Source organism: Camelus ferus, chromosome 8 (assembly GCF_009834535.1).
Source record: "Camelus ferus isolate YT-003-E chromosome 8, BCGSAC_Cfer_1.0, whole genome shotgun sequence".
NCBI lineage: Eukaryota > Metazoa > Chordata > Mammalia > Artiodactyla > Camelidae > Camelus > Camelus ferus.
The window spans coordinates 65,531,069-65,547,913 of NC_045703.1; the positions used below are offsets into that span (position 1 = coordinate 65,531,069).

General features: G+C 43.2%; 1 protein-coding gene and 1 pseudogene across 2 annotated transcripts in view; one reads left to right on the forward strand and one right to left on the reverse strand.

Annotated features, from left to right (window-relative positions):
* Window positions 1-363: 363 nt before the first annotated feature.
* LOC116665454 lies at window positions 364-4,971 on the reverse strand (annotated as a pseudogene).
* Window positions 4,972-5,845: 874 nt separating this feature from the next.
* The window catches only part of ZDHHC14 (zinc finger DHHC-type palmitoyltransferase 14), a 242,980-nt gene continuing 231,980 nt past the window's right edge, over window positions 5,846-16,845 (forward strand). For both annotated transcript variants that reach the window (XM_032485248.1, XM_032485249.1), the window contains exon 1: window positions 5,846-6,093. In XM_032485248.1, the coding sequence (XP_032341139.1) occupies window positions 5,846-6,093 (248 nt within the window). The remainder of the gene's footprint in view (window positions 6,094-16,845) is intronic.

Genomic DNA, 16,845 nt, shown 5'->3' on the forward strand with positions numbered 1-16,845 from the left:
CTGAGTGACACTGTACACAGTAAGTGGCCTAAACTCTCCTAAAATGTCAAGATCAAGAAACTAAAAAAAGGGAGGTGAGAGTGTACCATATTGAAAGAGACTCCAGAGACCAAATGACTAAGTGCCAAGTATGATCTTGGGCTGGATGCTGAATGAAGAATAATTAACTATAAAGGACGTTATTCGGATGGTATTGGAATATGGACTGCATATATGTATGTCTACATTTGCTTATAATTATATAAGCCTGAAGAAGGATTATACTATGTTGTTAACAGTGGTTACTTGAGAAAGAGTGGGGCGGTTGGAGACGAAGGGGAAAAATACCACAATTTAAAAAAGCATACAGGATGAACAGCACACATGATGATTCCGTTTTTATTAGATGGTACAGATATATGTGTATGTGTGCACAAAATGAATTACATAAGGATGGTCAACAAATGTTAATGATTGTTATCTTAAGATGATGGCAATTTGAACATTTATGTGTAAGGTAATTTTTTGTAACTCAATTTTTTCAATGCACATGTACTATTTTTCTAAAAATCCTAAAAAGTAATTTTTTAGTGTTAAAAGAGCCAAGAAAAAGTCACTGGGGAAAATTACAAGACCATTTTGGATTAAGTTTTTCTCTGCCTCATCCAATTTTTTCTTGTAGTGCTGACTTTATTACTTAAAATAGCTTATGTGTTTTGACACAAGATGTTCCCAGATGTGCTGAGCACATGTAAAGATTTGAGCAATCCAATCAAATTGTCAGAGTCCTGGAGTCCCACTTTGCTACAGTTTAAGCCTCAGAGATCTCCCTTTCCTCTGAAATCAAGACATGCTTCCCTACTCTGTTGGCAGTTAGTCAGACACAGTATACTATTTCCATTGTGTAGTGGGCCAGAGTAGAAAAACTTGGAATCAGACATGCATACCTGGCTGCCAATCCTGACTCCATTACTTAGCAGCTGTGAAACCTTGGGCAAATCACCTAACCTCTCTGATCTTCAGTTTCCTCCTCAGTGAAAGAAGAATAATTATCCTTGTTTTGTTTGGTTGTCCCCTGAACTTAATGAGCTAAATATATAAAGAACCAGAATATTGCCTAATACAAGAAGACACTCCAGAAATGATGGTGATTTATATTATATAATTTTTCTTCCATTACTTATTTTCTCATGTCTCCATCTTGTTTTTGGAATTAGACTGTAGCTTCTCTGCCTCATTCAACTTCTTTATCATGCTGCCTTGCACATGACAGACACTCAATAATTATTAGTTACCATTTTTATAAACCTTTAAATCAGAGAATACTCTTTCAATTAAAGATTCATTTATGAATTATTTGTTACTGTTAGGCCTTCTCAAGGAATTTTTAGCAGGTTACTCCTTTTCTGGGCCTCAATTTCCTTATTCACAAAACAAATGTCTTGGTCTATAATTTTAGATGCACTGAGGTCCTTCTAGCATTAAAGTTTGGAATCTGTACATTCTTGAGGACAAATACCATATATCACTTTTCTTTCTGACCCTTCCACACTTAATAAGTGGTGGTCACAGATTGAGTGACTTTTCAGTGTATGGAGCATCAATTCCAGGTGCCTTACCAGTCCTGTCACCTCACAGCCTTACCTCTTATCTTCAACCTCTCCCTCACTCCATCCAGCCAGACTGGGTTTAATTAGTACCCGTAGAATTTTCCAGGCTTGATATACCTTGAGATCTTTGCACTTGCTGTTTCTTACCATTCGGTTCTCTGCTCAAATGATTCTTCCACGGAGGTCTCTCACCTCGCCCCACTCTCTATCCCACAATTCTACTTTGTTCTTTTGTTCTTGCAGTGACTGTCTGATATTTTCTTATCATTTAGTCATTTATTTCCCCTTCTTGGTTTGCATTTTATCTGCATTTATTATTTTTTTTCTCTCCACCTCTCCCTCTAGCCCCCAAATATAAACTTCTGTCCTGGATTCTCTTATATCCCTGCTGCAAAAACAATACTTAGCACAAACTAGGCCTCTAAATAATCAAGAAATGAATGAATCAACACTGCCAGACCTTATAGAGTAGGTTTTAGGTGGTGAGCTAAAATCCATGGCTGTCAGGCCAGGTTCTTGTGAACTTCTCTAAGTATGTGTCCTAAGCATACTAATTGCCACAGGTCTGATTAAACATGGAGTGGGAAGAAATGAGGAATTCCTAGGAAGACAGCTGTGAACAATCATATCAGCTTATCTAGAAACATACTTGCAATGGGAAATTTAGAGATAATTTTAAAAGATATAATCCATTTCTTATTATTACAGAAAGTTTCAAACATAAACACCATCCTTCTTGTACACTGTGGTGGACAGATTCTAGGTTGACCCTCATCCTAGTGTTCATATTCTTGTAATATCCCCTCCCCTGAGTGTGTGCGAAACCTGTGACTTGCTTTCTAACCAGTAGAGAGTGGCACATTTGATGTCACTCTTGTGTGATTACTTTGTGTTATATAAGCTTCCATCTTGTTAGCAGGCTCGTTCTGGAGACTCTCCTTGATGGCTTGATGAAATAAGTGGCTGTGTTGGGAAAGCCCACGTGACAATGAACTCCAGGTGCCCTCTAGGAGCTGAGGGCAGTCACCAGTTGACAGCCAGCAAAAAGCCAAGGTCTTCAGTCATGTGGCTACAAGGAAATGAATTCTGCCAGTGACCAAAGTGGAGGCTGATTCTTTTCCAGTTGAGCCTCCAGGTGAGAATGCAGCTAGCCAACATCTTGATGGTGGATATGAGACCTTAAGCAGAGGACCCCGAGTGCCTGGACACTTGATCCATAGAAATTGTGAAATAATAAATCTGTGTTGTTTTAAGCTGCTAAAGTTTGTGATAATTTGCTGCAACAGATAACTAATACAGATATATCTAACACCCAACAGTAACAATTTTCAACAGTCTGCCAATATTATTTCATCTTATAGCCTCATGTTTTTAGACAGTTGGATGGGCTGGAGTATTTTAAAGCACATGCAAATACTTTAGTATGTATCTCTAACAGAGAAGGACTTTTAAAAAGCATAACCATGCTGCCAGGAAAATTTGGTCTTGAGAACAAGAATGGGAGTCTTTTTTTAAAGCCACCAAGTCAATGGGTTTAGTCTATTAACTGGACCAGGAGAAAAGGTGCTCGCAGTAAATTGAGTAACATCCTGCTAATTCCATGAACTAAAGGATAGGAAAGCATACGAGTTTCCATTTGAAATATCTGAGGCTTGCCAGTTGTTGTTTTTCTTTAAATAGTACAGTCACAAAATACTTAATTGTCCCAATAATATGCTTGTCTGTCATACAATACCTAAAACCACTCTAATACAAGTGATTAAGATCGTACCCATTCCCCTAAACTGCTTTGGAATGGACCCTTGTAAATATCACTTTAGTTCATAATTCCTTGTAATTTCATGTCACACTTTAATTGCCATCCCCAACACTTTCTCTTTACTACAGGAATCTCTTCCCAATTGGCTCTAGTTCTTTTTCTCTCCTTGATAAACCAATCTCATCTCCCTTTGACACAGCTCACCGAGGCAGCGCTTAGTAAGGGAAATTCTCAGGGCGCTGGGTTCAATTTAATTTCTACCACTCGGGCGCTTTGTGACCTCTGGCAAGTAGTTGACTGTTTTCTAAGCTGGATGCAATAGTGCCTCGCAGGATTGTCGTGAAGATTAGACAAATAACGTGTGTAATGTGTGAAGTGCCCAACACGGACAAGGCGCAATCGTCTCCCACCATTCCCTTTTGTTAGTTTCCGTCTCTACCCGAAGAGCACCAGAACGCTCAGCACCTCGCCTCGCCCGCTCTTGTCGCGGAGAATGCAGGGATTTGTAGTTCTTTGGTCCCTAAATTGTTTCCTCTTGGAGCCAGACCGGCGAGAGGAAGAACTACACATCCCAATGGCCCATGAAAGGAAAGTGGGGCTTGGAAAACCGAGCGTCCCCGCCCGGCAGGCTTCGCTCTCCGCGGCCCTTCGGCTGTGCCCACTGCGGGAGGGCTCAGACCCCGCGGCAAAGCCAGGGCCGAGCGCAGGAGCGGATCGGCAGGGACTGTCGGGCGGGATAGGGCAGGGAGGCGCGGACCGGAGACCGGAGCGGGCGGTCCCTTTGCCGCCGTGAGAGCTACCGGGGGAAAGAAGAGAAATAAAGCGAGCGAAATGTGAGCGCCAGTGTCGGAGAAGTGAGAAAGAAAGGGCCGAGGAGGCAGCAACCCACGTAGAACCTGGCCACCACGGGGCTTGTCATCACAGAGGGAGGCATGGGTCGGGGCCAGAGGAGACTCAGACCGCTCCGTTGTCCCCTCCTTCCCGCAGAAAACCTGGAAACCCGGCCTGGAAGTCGGCTGGGCCCCGAGACCCCCTCCCGCAGCCCCCATCCCGGAGTCTGCCCCGCTTCCTGCAGCCCCGTCCCTATCCTGTGGCCGGGGCACCCCACCCCATTCCCGGGCCGCAGTAGAGCCCCCTGCAACTTGACCACGCGCCTCGCTGCGGGAGGGAGAGGAAGAGTCGGGGCGGGACGAGAAGAGTCACCTCCGTGCGGGTTCCTCAGGTCCGCTGGAGTCGCAAGAATGGGTTTGCGTGTTGCTGTGTGAATGGGTGTCTCGAGGCGGCAGCTGCAGCCGGGAATAAACCCGGAGGAGAAGCCGGGAAGCGGCCATAAGTCTGAGGGAGAGCGCGCCACGAGGCGGTGCAGCGGGTGCTCGGCCAGAGCGGCCCCCAGGCGATGCTCGAGGGAGCCCAGCGCCTGCCCACGGGCCGCGCCGGGCCCGCCAGCGGGGACAGGGGCGGGGGGCCCCCGCCGAGCCCGTGCGGGCTTCGCCTGCGAGAAGGAGGAGTCGGAGGAGGAGCCCGGCGGGCGAGGCACGGGCCACCGCCCACCCGGCCGGGAGGAGGCGGACCCGCTCCGAGCGCGGCGCGCGCGCCGAGGCTCAGCCTTGCAAACAAGTGTCTGTGGCGCTCGCCCCGCGGCCCTGAGACGCGCTCCGCCGCCCCCGGCGGCCCTCCTTGCGCCGGGCCTGGCTCCTATGGGGCAACAGGGAGCGAGGGAGCCCCTGGCCGCGCAGCCCGCGAGCCGCAGCCGCGACCCTCGGCCCGGGCGGCCCCGGCAGCCCCGCGCGGGTGCCGGGGACTCGGTTCTGCTGCCAGGCGCGCCGGTGCGGGGTCGCCGCGCAAGCAGCGCCCGGGCTGTCGCCGAGCCCGCTCCTGACAGAATAACGTGCTTGATTTCCCCACCCCTGGGAGGGGTTGCCGGGGCCGCGAGCTGCCTCCCAGTTTCCATCGCTCTCTCCTGGGAAGGATCCGCCGCCGGGAGGAAGGATTAGAATAAACCTGGCCGAGGCGCTGAAGTGGCTCCCGAGGAAGCCGGCGCCGGGGCCGCCGCCTCGTGTGCCCTCGGGGCGCAGCGCTCGGGGGTCGGCGGGCAGAGGCCGAGGCGCGGCCAGCGGACCGGGGGCGGCGGGGCCGAGCGAGCGTCTGTGAGAGGGGGCGGGCTCGCCGAGAGCCGGGGGTCGGCCGGGCAGCCCCCCGCGCCCCGCGGGGTCCTGGAGCCCCGGCACGCGGGCTGGAAGCGACTGAGGACCGCCGCCGCGGGCTGCGGGCGAGCACTGTCCCTCTAGGACGGAGAAACGACTATGACAGCTGGGCTTCCCAAAGGGTTAACCTGGGTGTCCTCGGCAAAGTTGTCGCCGAGCCGGGAGCCCGCGTAGGGGCCGCGGCCCCGAGGCTCGGGGGGCGGCCGGGCGGCCGGCGGCGGTCGTGGCTTGGCGGGGCCCACGCGGCCGGGGGGCTGCTGGGGGTGTGCGCCCCCAGCCGGCTGCCCTCGTGGATGCCTCCCGGCGGCGGCGGCGGGCCCATGAAAGACTGCGAGTACAGTCAGATCAGCACCCACAGCTCCTCCCCCATGGAGTCGCCCCACAAGAAGAAGAAAATCGCGGCCCGGAGAAAATGGGAGGTTTTCCCGGGAAGAAACAAGTTCTTCTGCAATGGGAGGATTATGATGGCCCGGCAGACAGGCGTCTTCTACCTGACTCTCATCCTCATCCTGGTCACTAGCGGACTCTTCTTCGCCTTCGAGTAAGTGGCGGCGAAAGCTCCCCGACGCCCGGCACCCCTCGCCTCCCCCGACCCCTGCCCCTCCTCTCGCTACTTTCGTTTTCTAGAAGCCTTATCTATTGTATATTGTTATATAATACAAACCCGCTTTCCCTCTTTTTCTTTTAAAGGTCTGTTTGCTTTTCGGTCCCCAGAGATAAATGCAGTTCTGGGTCGGGCTCTGGGAGTGGAGGAGAGGGGAGAGGGGACACTTGTAAGGTGTGCCGGCCTCGTTGCTCCCAAGGGTTGAGTGGCACCTCGCAGGTGGCTGATTCTTGGCTCTGTCTCTACCGAGTTTGGAGACTAACAAACCAGCCTAGATGTAGCCCTCTGTGGGAAGAGGGGATGAGGCAGATTCCTAAAGCAAGGATAAATAGAATCGACTTCCTTTCCTGCCCACAAGCTGTAGGGCATCTTGTTAAGCTCAGTTTACTAAATCTAATACATACCTTCGCTGAGTAATGAGAAATCTTGGTTATTTTAGGTCTCAAAGTGTGGGCCACCCCATATGGCCTGGAAGGATAATTTCATTTTTCATTCTTCTTAGATGCTCACTTTTGATCAACAATTGCTGATTTACTATGAGGTTTCTAAACTCATCACTTGTAAAAAAGTTTCAATAAAAAATGTTCTGAACAAACAGTTTCCCCTTCCATCCCAATAATCGGGAACAGGTGAAAGGAGACTTCAGGCCTGTTCAGGAAAAGTATGACACTGCATGGTAACTTCCGATTCCAGAAACAATACTTTGGAACTTTACGGCTTTTATCTGGAAAAAAGTGCATGCATGTCTTCGCTGTTTTCAGGAAGATCAAATTGGCCAGTAGCAACTATCCTCCTGCCAACTAATGAAAGATCTTCTTATTTATTAATAGTATTAGATAAAGTAGTTTAACCACATTCCAGAATCAATTTCAGTTGCTCTTTTTGGGTCCAACATTTGCAATGCAGCTTCTTATGTAATTCTTGGTCTCTTATGCTCAATGAAAGTTGTAGCTATTACCCACCTCCAATTAAGAAAAAAAGCAATACATTTACTGGGAATTCTTCTTTGCTTTTCCATATCCTAGTTATTATGGGGCATGATACTCTTTATGCTTCTGTTGGGTAGGGTTAATTAAAACCTTTTGTGTATATTTACTTTTGTCTCTGGTAAGTATTAGTAAGCTCCGATTTTGTGCCTGGTGTTTGATATTCCAAATGCTGTCTCAAACAGAAATGAATGATCTCTTGACAATATAATACTTTTCACTTAAGGCCCTCCTGACCCTGAGGGGAAACATTTTGAATCTGAACATTGTGCTATGATGAACAACTTTAACAGGATTGAGTCAGAACAGGTGAAAGATCGCAGGTATAAGCTCCTCACCTCCCCCAGTCTTTCTTACGCACAGCTCCTCCATTTCTGACTGTGTAAATTTTCCAGGTCTCTCCTAGACATTTAACTTTTGCACACATTTGAGACTAGTTGGTGGGGTCTGTTGAGGGACCTGGGGATGGGAGGGTAAGGGTGTGAAGAGGTTTTCAGAAGGACAGGAGAAATGTTCCCCTCTCCCCATTCAGAGCCAGCCTCTTGTCCTTACAGACTTGGGGAACTGGAGGAAGGGGCCAGAGGTTCTGGTGAGCTTGCAGTCTGAGTCAGAATAAATTCCAGCACTGAAATGATGATGCCATCTGGTTGAACAGAAATGCCACCCTTTTCACAGTGGCTTTCATTACAGGTGGTCCACTAGATAGAAAGTATCCACTATGTTCCTACTGTTAAAAAAGTTTTGAATGGATCTACATTGGAGTCTTTGCTCTTTTTAGCAATTTTGAGTGGAGAAAATGGGATAATTTTGTGATTGTGTTGCAGAGCTTTCCCCACAAGTGTGTTTCATGTAGGATCACGACTATTTCATTTTCTCTGTACACCCAAATCCCCACTGTGTGGTTAGGGGTCCCCTCCAGTTATTATTCACCGTCTTTTGTTTTCTTCTTTCAAACATTGCTTTTAACGAAACCGTCATAAATTCATTTTCACTTCTTCATCTCTGTGTGTGTTTCTTCCAAGAGTTCTCCAAAGTCCTCACTAGCAGGTTGTTAGGGATCCTTTTCTGCGTCAGGGTTGTGTTACCTAATGGAGGAATAAACATACACCCTGGGATTTTATTAGCTACTGTTGGCAGCTTCATTTTTAGATTGGCTCTATGTGTATGTGTGTTTCTGGTCTCCATGAGTGTTGCTTCAGTTAAGGAGCTTGAAGTTTCAGAAAAATAGGCCTACCCTAGCATGATGCCTTAGTTGCAAAAAATCATAGGGCTGCTCAAACTGTAGACTCTTATGCTTTGGCAAGAATATTTGTCACTGTATTGCTTTTAAGTTTCTTAGCATTGCTAATGACAGAGTGAAATTAAATAACTTTGACCAAATTAATTTGATAGAGACTTAGAGAACCAATTAGTCACAAGCAGAGGAAATGAAATACCAGCCAGCTAGGAGAGATCAAGAGAGAATGCCAATTTTGCCTGCTCACGGCCTGCCTTCCTTCTGTCATTCCTTCAGTTATTTATTGAGCACATAACCTGTTGTTGCCTATTTTGATTAATTTCATGTCTAAATAACTTTAATATTAGCAGAGTTCATTTTTAAACTGTAGGGTCCATGTTTCTCCATAGTGTTATACAAAGGCAAGTATGAAATTTGAGGAGAAGACATACAACTTCTAGACTTAGTTCTTAGAGCTCCTATTCCTGCAACTCCTCTCATCCCACCTCCCCTTCCTGACCTCGAACAGATGGACAAGGAATTTTGTCCAAGAGAAGTGGACTTCTTGGAATGCAGCAACAGGTGTTGATGCCGTCTTCCACCCTGGGAGAAAGGCAGGGTAGAATGATTATTCCCACCTTGAAGACAGTGCCCTTTCTGATGCTCTTTGCTGCTCTTCTTCCAAGTATAAAATAGTGGTTATGTATGCATTTTGGAAAGACAGATCCCAAGATTCTCCCCAGAAGTATGATCCTAGACAAATTATTTGACTTTTCTAAGCCTTAGTTTCCCAATCTGTTAAATGGGATTAATAATATCTACCTTTAAATGTTGAAGATGAAATGAAGTGTACTTAGTACAGTGTCTGATACACAGTACTCACTAAATGGTACATATTATTAGAGTAGAACTTAGAAGTCGCCTCCCAAGAACTCTGGTCACCCTTTCCTAAGAACCTATGAAGGAGAGTTTGTGGGGTAATAAGCAAGTGTGACAGTGATAGCATATTAGGGCTGAAAAAAATGCAGAGCTGTCTAGTCTGTGGTTAAAATAAAGATCGTGTGAGTCTGAGGAATGGCTTGCTCTTGCCCCTTCAGTGTGGGAGTCCTGCAGGGAAGTCTGGGGACCGCTTTTATCCAGACCCTAAGCATGAGCACTAAGGATACCTTCGAGAGGCAGGGACTGGATTTCATGTCCATTTTTGGAGCTACCGTCTGAGAACCAGGGACACAGTACTGAAAGCAACTAGAAGCAACCTGAAGCAACTCTCCAGCCTTTGTCAAACAGAGCGGGACTGTTTATCTTTGGGCATCTTTCATTCGACACAGGGAGTACAGATGTGGAGTGACAGCACTTCAGGGCTGTATGTAAGAGAGAAGGGCGGAAGCTGGTTGCGGTGCTGTCCAGACATCTCACTGCTCCTTGCCCTCGTTGAGGGGCTGGCGCATCAAAGACTCACTGTAGTGTCCTCACTCTCACACCCCTAGAATTGCAGTTTGAAAAGATCAGTGAACATTATCAATGTCTTTCTCTCTGACATACATACACATGCAGCCTGCTTTTGTTTAGAGTTGAAAATTTGAAGAAAAAAAAAGTCTTTGGCCTGGAAGTATTGACATTTCATAGTGTCTTGATCACAGGAGTGGAAGGAAGGGGATGAACTGGGGTACAGATGAAGTCCTGTTTTCAGGAACACCCCCTGAGGCCAGGGAGGCCTGCTCAGATCCTGGACTTGACAGTCTCTCAGTTCTGTGCTGAAGCCACAGACAGTTTGGAGATGTTACCAGGGCCGAAATACTTGAGAATGTGAGAGCATTCTTAAATTTCTCCTCACCTAGAAGTCCATTGGTGTTTTTTTTTTTTAAAGCCATATTTTCCTTTTTCTTTTCTTCCCTATCCCTCCCCTTCCCACTTCCCCTCATTTCTTCATCCTCCTTCTCCTTCTCCTTTCACTGGCTCATCCCCTCTGAAATAATTGGTGAATAATTGATAGTCAGTGGAACTGGGGTCATGTTTGCCTTGAAGATGGAACAAGGGACTGTCCCCCATAAGCAAAAGTGCCATTTCCAATAATAATTCCTCCCTTTTAGATCAGAAATCCTTTATTATCTAGTAGAGGGCACTGCCCTTATAATACATAAGGATCCTGTCTTTTCTCAACTGTCCTGTTCCTAACTGCATCAAGCTCTCCATCATCTCAGAAAACATCCGGAAAGTGTCCCATTTTCTTTTTGCCACATGCTGGCCATGCTGTGATCATAGAACACCATGGGGTTGATGGTAGATGATGGTAGGTGACCATCAGGGTCTTACAGTGAACATTCCCTATTAACTTAGTAGATGGAGTCAAGGACCCTTTATAACCCACTGTGGCTCCACAAGAATTTTAGGTGGTTTTAAAGCCTTAATGGCCTCTTGACATGAGTTCACTAACGTATTCATTTGTATGCATGATTAACAATACGTAAACTCCATGGGGGTAGGGACTCCATTTTTTTGTTCACTGATGTTCCCCCAGTACCCTGAGTAGTACCTGGTACACAGCAGGCTCTCAGTAAATATTTATCATTTAATGAAATATGGTAATGTTGAAACACACTGAAAAATAACTTCCTTGTGCTTCAGTTGTTCATTTTGTAAAGTTGTGATTGTTAATAAAATGCATGATTAACAGTATCTTATAGAACACATTTGCCTTAGAAACATTATCAATGTAATTCTCCTGAATTCAGACCTAGTATCAGCCCTTTTCAAATGCTTTAGTTGAAGCAGAGGAAATAAAAGATTTTCTTTGTTACTTGGAAAACTAGTGATAGAACTGAGATGTTCTTTCCACTAACCAAGACTTCTTTCCATTTTTTTCTTTATTTTTTTAACTAAACATTTTAAACAAATAAAGCACTCTGGGAAAGAGGGAGATATGTATAAAGAAAGAAAGAAAGAAAGAAGGAAAGGAAGGAAGGAAGGAAGGAAGGAAGGAAGGAAGGAAGGAAGAAAGAAAGAAAGAAAGAAAGAAAGAAAGAAAGAAAGAAAGAAAGAAAGAAAGAAAGAAAAAGAAAGAAAGGTTACCCAACCACCACCCACCAGCACCTAGAAATATTTTGCATTTTATAGGTTCTTGACTTTGGATACTTGAATTTCTAAACTAGAACACTTAAGGATTCTATTGACTACTTACATTTTCTCTCATCTAGTGAGAATTGACATCAAATTATGCAGAAAGGATTCCTGGAGTTTCCTAACAGGGTAACGATGGTCATTGTTTAATGGGCTATTTCTACATAACCTGGAAATTTTTTTCTGCAGTACAATGTTGCACATAATTTTTTCAAGGCAGAGTTATTATGTCTTAGCAAGAGAATTTAAAGTAAGGATTTCAATGAAGTGTATTCATTCTTTTGTAGCTGAGGCTGTTAGGAAAGAGAAAACAGTGGTGGTCAATAAATGCTTATAATTAGTTACATCTAGTAATATGGATCTGATGAAATGTCAGTTGGTTCAGGTGAGAGTTGGGGACCATCTTAATGCTTTTGTTTAGTTCTCTATGAAATATAAAAGTTACTCCCAATTCAAACTAATTTTTATAAACTGGATGATCTTCTATCTCTTCAATCCCCCTCCACTCACCATTGCTGTTTAAAAAATGCAATGTTAGATTGACACAGAAGATTGTATGTAACACACATGCAAGTGTTCAAATGAAATACTATAAAGAGCATGTGTGGAACTACCACTCACTCAAGAACTGCATCAATACCAGGACTTTTGAATCTACTCATGTATCCTCTGGGTTTCAGCCATGCCCCATCTTCCTGCTCCTCCTTGAGGTCGTCATTACCTGAGCTTAGTCATGATTGATGCCTTACCTTCTTTTCCTCAAGATTTTTGAATGTATGCATTCCCAAGCAATAGGTTTAGTTTGGCTTATTTTTCTATATTAAAAATATAAAGAAAAATTTCTTATATATATAAAAAATGAAATCTTCTATTAAGAAAACCTCTCTCTCCCTCCTTCCCCTCCCCCATCTAACCCGTTGATGAGTAAGTTGCAAATGTCATGCCTTTTTATATCCAAATTTTTCAATTAAGAAAAAGGATGTTCTCCTATACAAACACAGTGTTAGTATCAATTTCAGGAAATTTAACATGGATACAACAGTCCACTTTTAATTTTGCCTTTGTCCCAATACTGGTGGGTTAAAGTTTATCATCTTGGTATTAGCTTTCTATTATCCAATATGTATTTTGTTTCTTTTTTTCTTCTTGCTTTCTTTTAGGTGAAGTGCATATTTTTAATATTCCATTTTTATTTCCTTTAAAAAAAATCAGGCTATGTTTCTTTATAATTTTTTAGCAGTTGCTTAAGAGATTAGAGTATACATCTTTACTTATAGTCTACCTCCGAATAGTAATATTGTACTTCAGAAATAATATAAGGAACCTATAATGCTATAATCCCACTTCTCCTACCCCACCTGTTGAACTCCTATTGTCATAAATTTTATATCTGTGTATGATACAAATCTATTAGTTATTATTTAAAAGCAGTCAACAGTATTTAAAAGAAAGATAAATATATATACATATATAAAATAAATGTACTTTAAAACAAAACATATATATGTATATAAAAACACATATTCATTTGTACATATATAAGATAGAGATACTTTTAAATAGAATTTTGTATTTATCCTCACATATTTACCATTTCTGGTACTCTTTATTTCTTTAATCTGGATTATTTCCCTTTGGCCTAAAGTGCTTCTTTGAGTATTTCTTGTATGCAGGCCTGCTGGTGACAAGTTCTCTTAGTTTTTGCTCCAGAAAATGTTTATTTTGCCTTCATTTTTAAAGAATATTTTCACTGGATGTAGAATTCTAGTTTGACAGTCTTTATTTTTACTTTTTTCTGTCAGAGCTTTGAAGATGTTAGCCCATTGTCTTCTGGCCTCTTTTATTTCTAATGAGAACTTAGCTCTTATTATTTGCATTTCCCCCTGTATGTATGGGTGAATTTTTTTTTCCTGTTGATTTTCTCTTTCATTTTTTGTTTTCAACAGCTAAATGAGGACACACTGAGGTGTGGTTTTCCTTATATAGATCCTGCTTCGGGTTTACTTAAAGCTTCTGGAATCTGTGGATTGGTATCTTTCATCAGTTTTGGAAATTTTTCATCCATTATTTCTTCAAAATTTTTTTGTCCTTGTTCACTCTTCTCTCCTGAAACTCCGTTTATTTATATATAATACCAGTTTATATAGTCCAATACATCTTGGATTTAAAAATTTTTTTTTCTGTTTTTTTTTTTTCTCTTTGTGTTTCAGTTTGAATAATTCCTGTTGGTCTGTCTTCAAGTTTACTGATCTTTTCCTCTGGTGCATCCTCTCTACAGTGAGCCCTCTTTGATATCTTATTTTTTATTTTGAGCATTTCTGTATTTAAAAAAAAAGTTTTTAATAGTTTTAAAAAATAATTTGTATTCTTCTGCTGAAATTCTCTATCTGTTTATGTCCATATTTCTACTGGATCCTTTAACATATTTTTAAATAATTATTTTGGTGTCCTTGCCTAGTGATGCCAACATCTATCATCTCTGGGTCTGCTTCTTTTGGCTATTTCATCCCTTGACTATGGCTTACAATTTCTCCCTTCTTTGTGGCCCTCATAATTTTTGATTGCATGCTAGGTATTGTGTGTAAAAGAATTGCAGAGGCTTCAGTAATTTAAAAGGTCATACCCTTCTTTCAGGTCAGTAGCATGTGGGCTGAGTCAATGCCATTTGTAATTGAAATGGGTGTGGGCTTTGATGAAACTTTACTTAGATTCATTTCATCACTAACTTCAGATGTTTTGAGGGAAGAATCAAGATTTTCCCTTTAGCAGGGATTGGCAAAACTCTTTGTGCTTCACAGCCCAACACCAGCTTACTGAACTGTGGAAGATTTGTCTTTCAGCCAGACTGCCAGCTTTTTGGGTTACTGGAGAGTTTTCTTTGCAATCTTGCCCCAGCTTTCTATACCTAGGGAATCTCTTTCTCCCCCACTATCTTGTCTCAGCTTTTGGACGGCTGCTGCAGTGCTCTGGGTGAAGGCTTGAGTGCCTGAGAGAGATTTTTCTCATTTTTATGCTCTGACTCCTGCCTTACCCTTGGGGAAGATGCCATAGGTGTCAGGGCAGATGTCTCTCAACTCCCCTGCCCTATCCCAAGCCTTTGGTATATTCTTGCTATGTGTTTGGCGAAGATCCATGGGGGAGAGTTGGCTGGTGGTGCAGACCTACTCTATGGCTGGGACTCCTTGAAATTCCTGTCCTTATGGCAGTCCACATGTGGCCGTTAAAACGGATTAAAAATTTGTGAGTTTCTCCTTACTCCTCTCTGTGGTGGATTCCTGTTCTTCCTGCCACTTTGCTAGGAATGAAAACAGTTGTTGGTCCTTTTTCTCTTGAGATGGACTCGACACATTTAGGCTTCTTTGCATCCTCAGCTCCCTTCTCTATTTTAAAAACTGCTTTTGTAGCTAATCTGGCTTGTTCTCATTATTAGAGTCGGGAGTGATTGCTCTTACAGCTTTCAACTTGTGATTTTTTAAAACAATACTGTGTTTCTCAGATTCATTTATGTAGTTGCATGTATGTGTATTTAGTTTACTGCTATAATATTTGGTTTGTGTAAATATGCTCAATTTATTCCTAATACTCTTTCTAATATTTCTTTCTTTGACTTCTTACTGATTCTTGGCATTACTGTAATTTTATAGGGTAGAATATACAAGGCTGCCTCCTCATAGGTTTTGATTTCTTCTTAAGGGTGTCCTGGCAATGACTATATGTGTAGACCGAAATGCTTAGGCCCAGGTAACTGAGAGAGTTTAGCATGGGATACAGTCTGTTAAGCTTTTACATGATGATAAAATATTTATCAAAGTGATAAAGACTATCAACTAATCATTGAAGTTGCATACAATTAATAGCAAGGCTTAAAGAAATGTACACCATGATGAGTGAAGTCCTTTATCACAGATTTCATCTTCATCTTCATAGTATGAATGGATGCTAGTTTTTCATTGGTTTTTAAGAGAAAGCTTTAACATTTCCCCCCTCACTTACAATACTCTGGGTTTGGAAGCTCTCGCATCTCACGCCTAGCTTAGCTACAGCCCCTCAGAGTACCTGTAATTAAGATCCTGTTACCAACCTCTTTTCCATAGCTGGTTTTTGTTGACAGTCCTGATAGAAGGGATTTCTGATTGAACCGTCAGCCCTCAGCACCTGGAGACTCTTAAGTCTCCCTAATGCTCTACTTGAGGAAGAAAAATCTCTTCCTCTGCTGTGATCAGGGCCAGAATGAAGAGAAATGTGACAGCTTTGTGTGTGTGTGTGTCCCTTTCCCCCTATTTGTAGAGGCTGTACTATCCTTAATTTAGGCCTATTTTCCCCCTACCTCCTTGGGCCTTCAGCTGAGCGCTATCATACCATTGCAGTAGACTTCCCTGTCACCCCTAGAGATTTTTGAAGTAGGCTTGCTTTCCACTATAAGGAGACTGTTTTATTTTAGAACATTTTAAGGGCATTTGGACAGATCAGACCATTAAGATACAGTAATAAAATAATTTCCATACATCTTCAAACTGGGTTAAAAACTGGTTTAAAAACTTTTGACTTCAGAGACCATGGGGACTGGTCTTGCTGTTGAGAGTGTCAGGTCAGAATGTGACAGGGCTGGACAAGGTGCCTGATAGAGGAGGGTGTAGCCAACTGCCCTCTGGGGCTGGTTGTGGTTTGCCTTGAGATAGTCTTATCAGTGGAGGAGTGGCTGTCTGTCTAACTCACTTGGTAAAGAATTTCAGCTTTATAATCTGCCATCTTTTAGTAGTTTTCAGGCACTTGTCACAAAAACAGAGAGATAGCTTATTTTAACACAAAACACTGGAGTCTATTCAAGGCGTTAGTCTTACTTGCTGAGATGAGAAATTACTGCCTCTCCTTTTACAGATAGTAGAAATAAAAGGAGTCCCCACAATGTATGTTCCTGGCTACTTCCTTGACAAACTGCAGTGTTCTTTTTTTTTAAAGTTTTTTTTTTCCTTTTCTCTTAATGGTGTAAGAGCCTGTGACTCCTCCCTCTCCCCCCCACCCGCATCGAAAATTTCTTCCTTTAACTTCTAGGATGTTCATCTTTAACTTACCTTTAGTTATTTCTTTTTCTTCTGTATTATATCTGTTCTGTCCTCCTTGCCCTTAATTAACTTTGCCCATTCCCTGCGTGCCTTTCTTACTTTCTCAAGCAAGTTTGAGTCATCATGGTGATACTCTTACCTTTTCCAGTGTGACTTCATCTCTCTCTCTCTTTCCCTGCTTAGAGCACCTGCCCTCTTGTCTTGCCTTTCCTCTTGCCTTGGGAGGTCTTTACCCAAATGTCCTCTGGTGCCCAGAAAGCAAGTCATTGAAAACCAAATGCGTTGTTCATGGCTCCACCACTCTCAT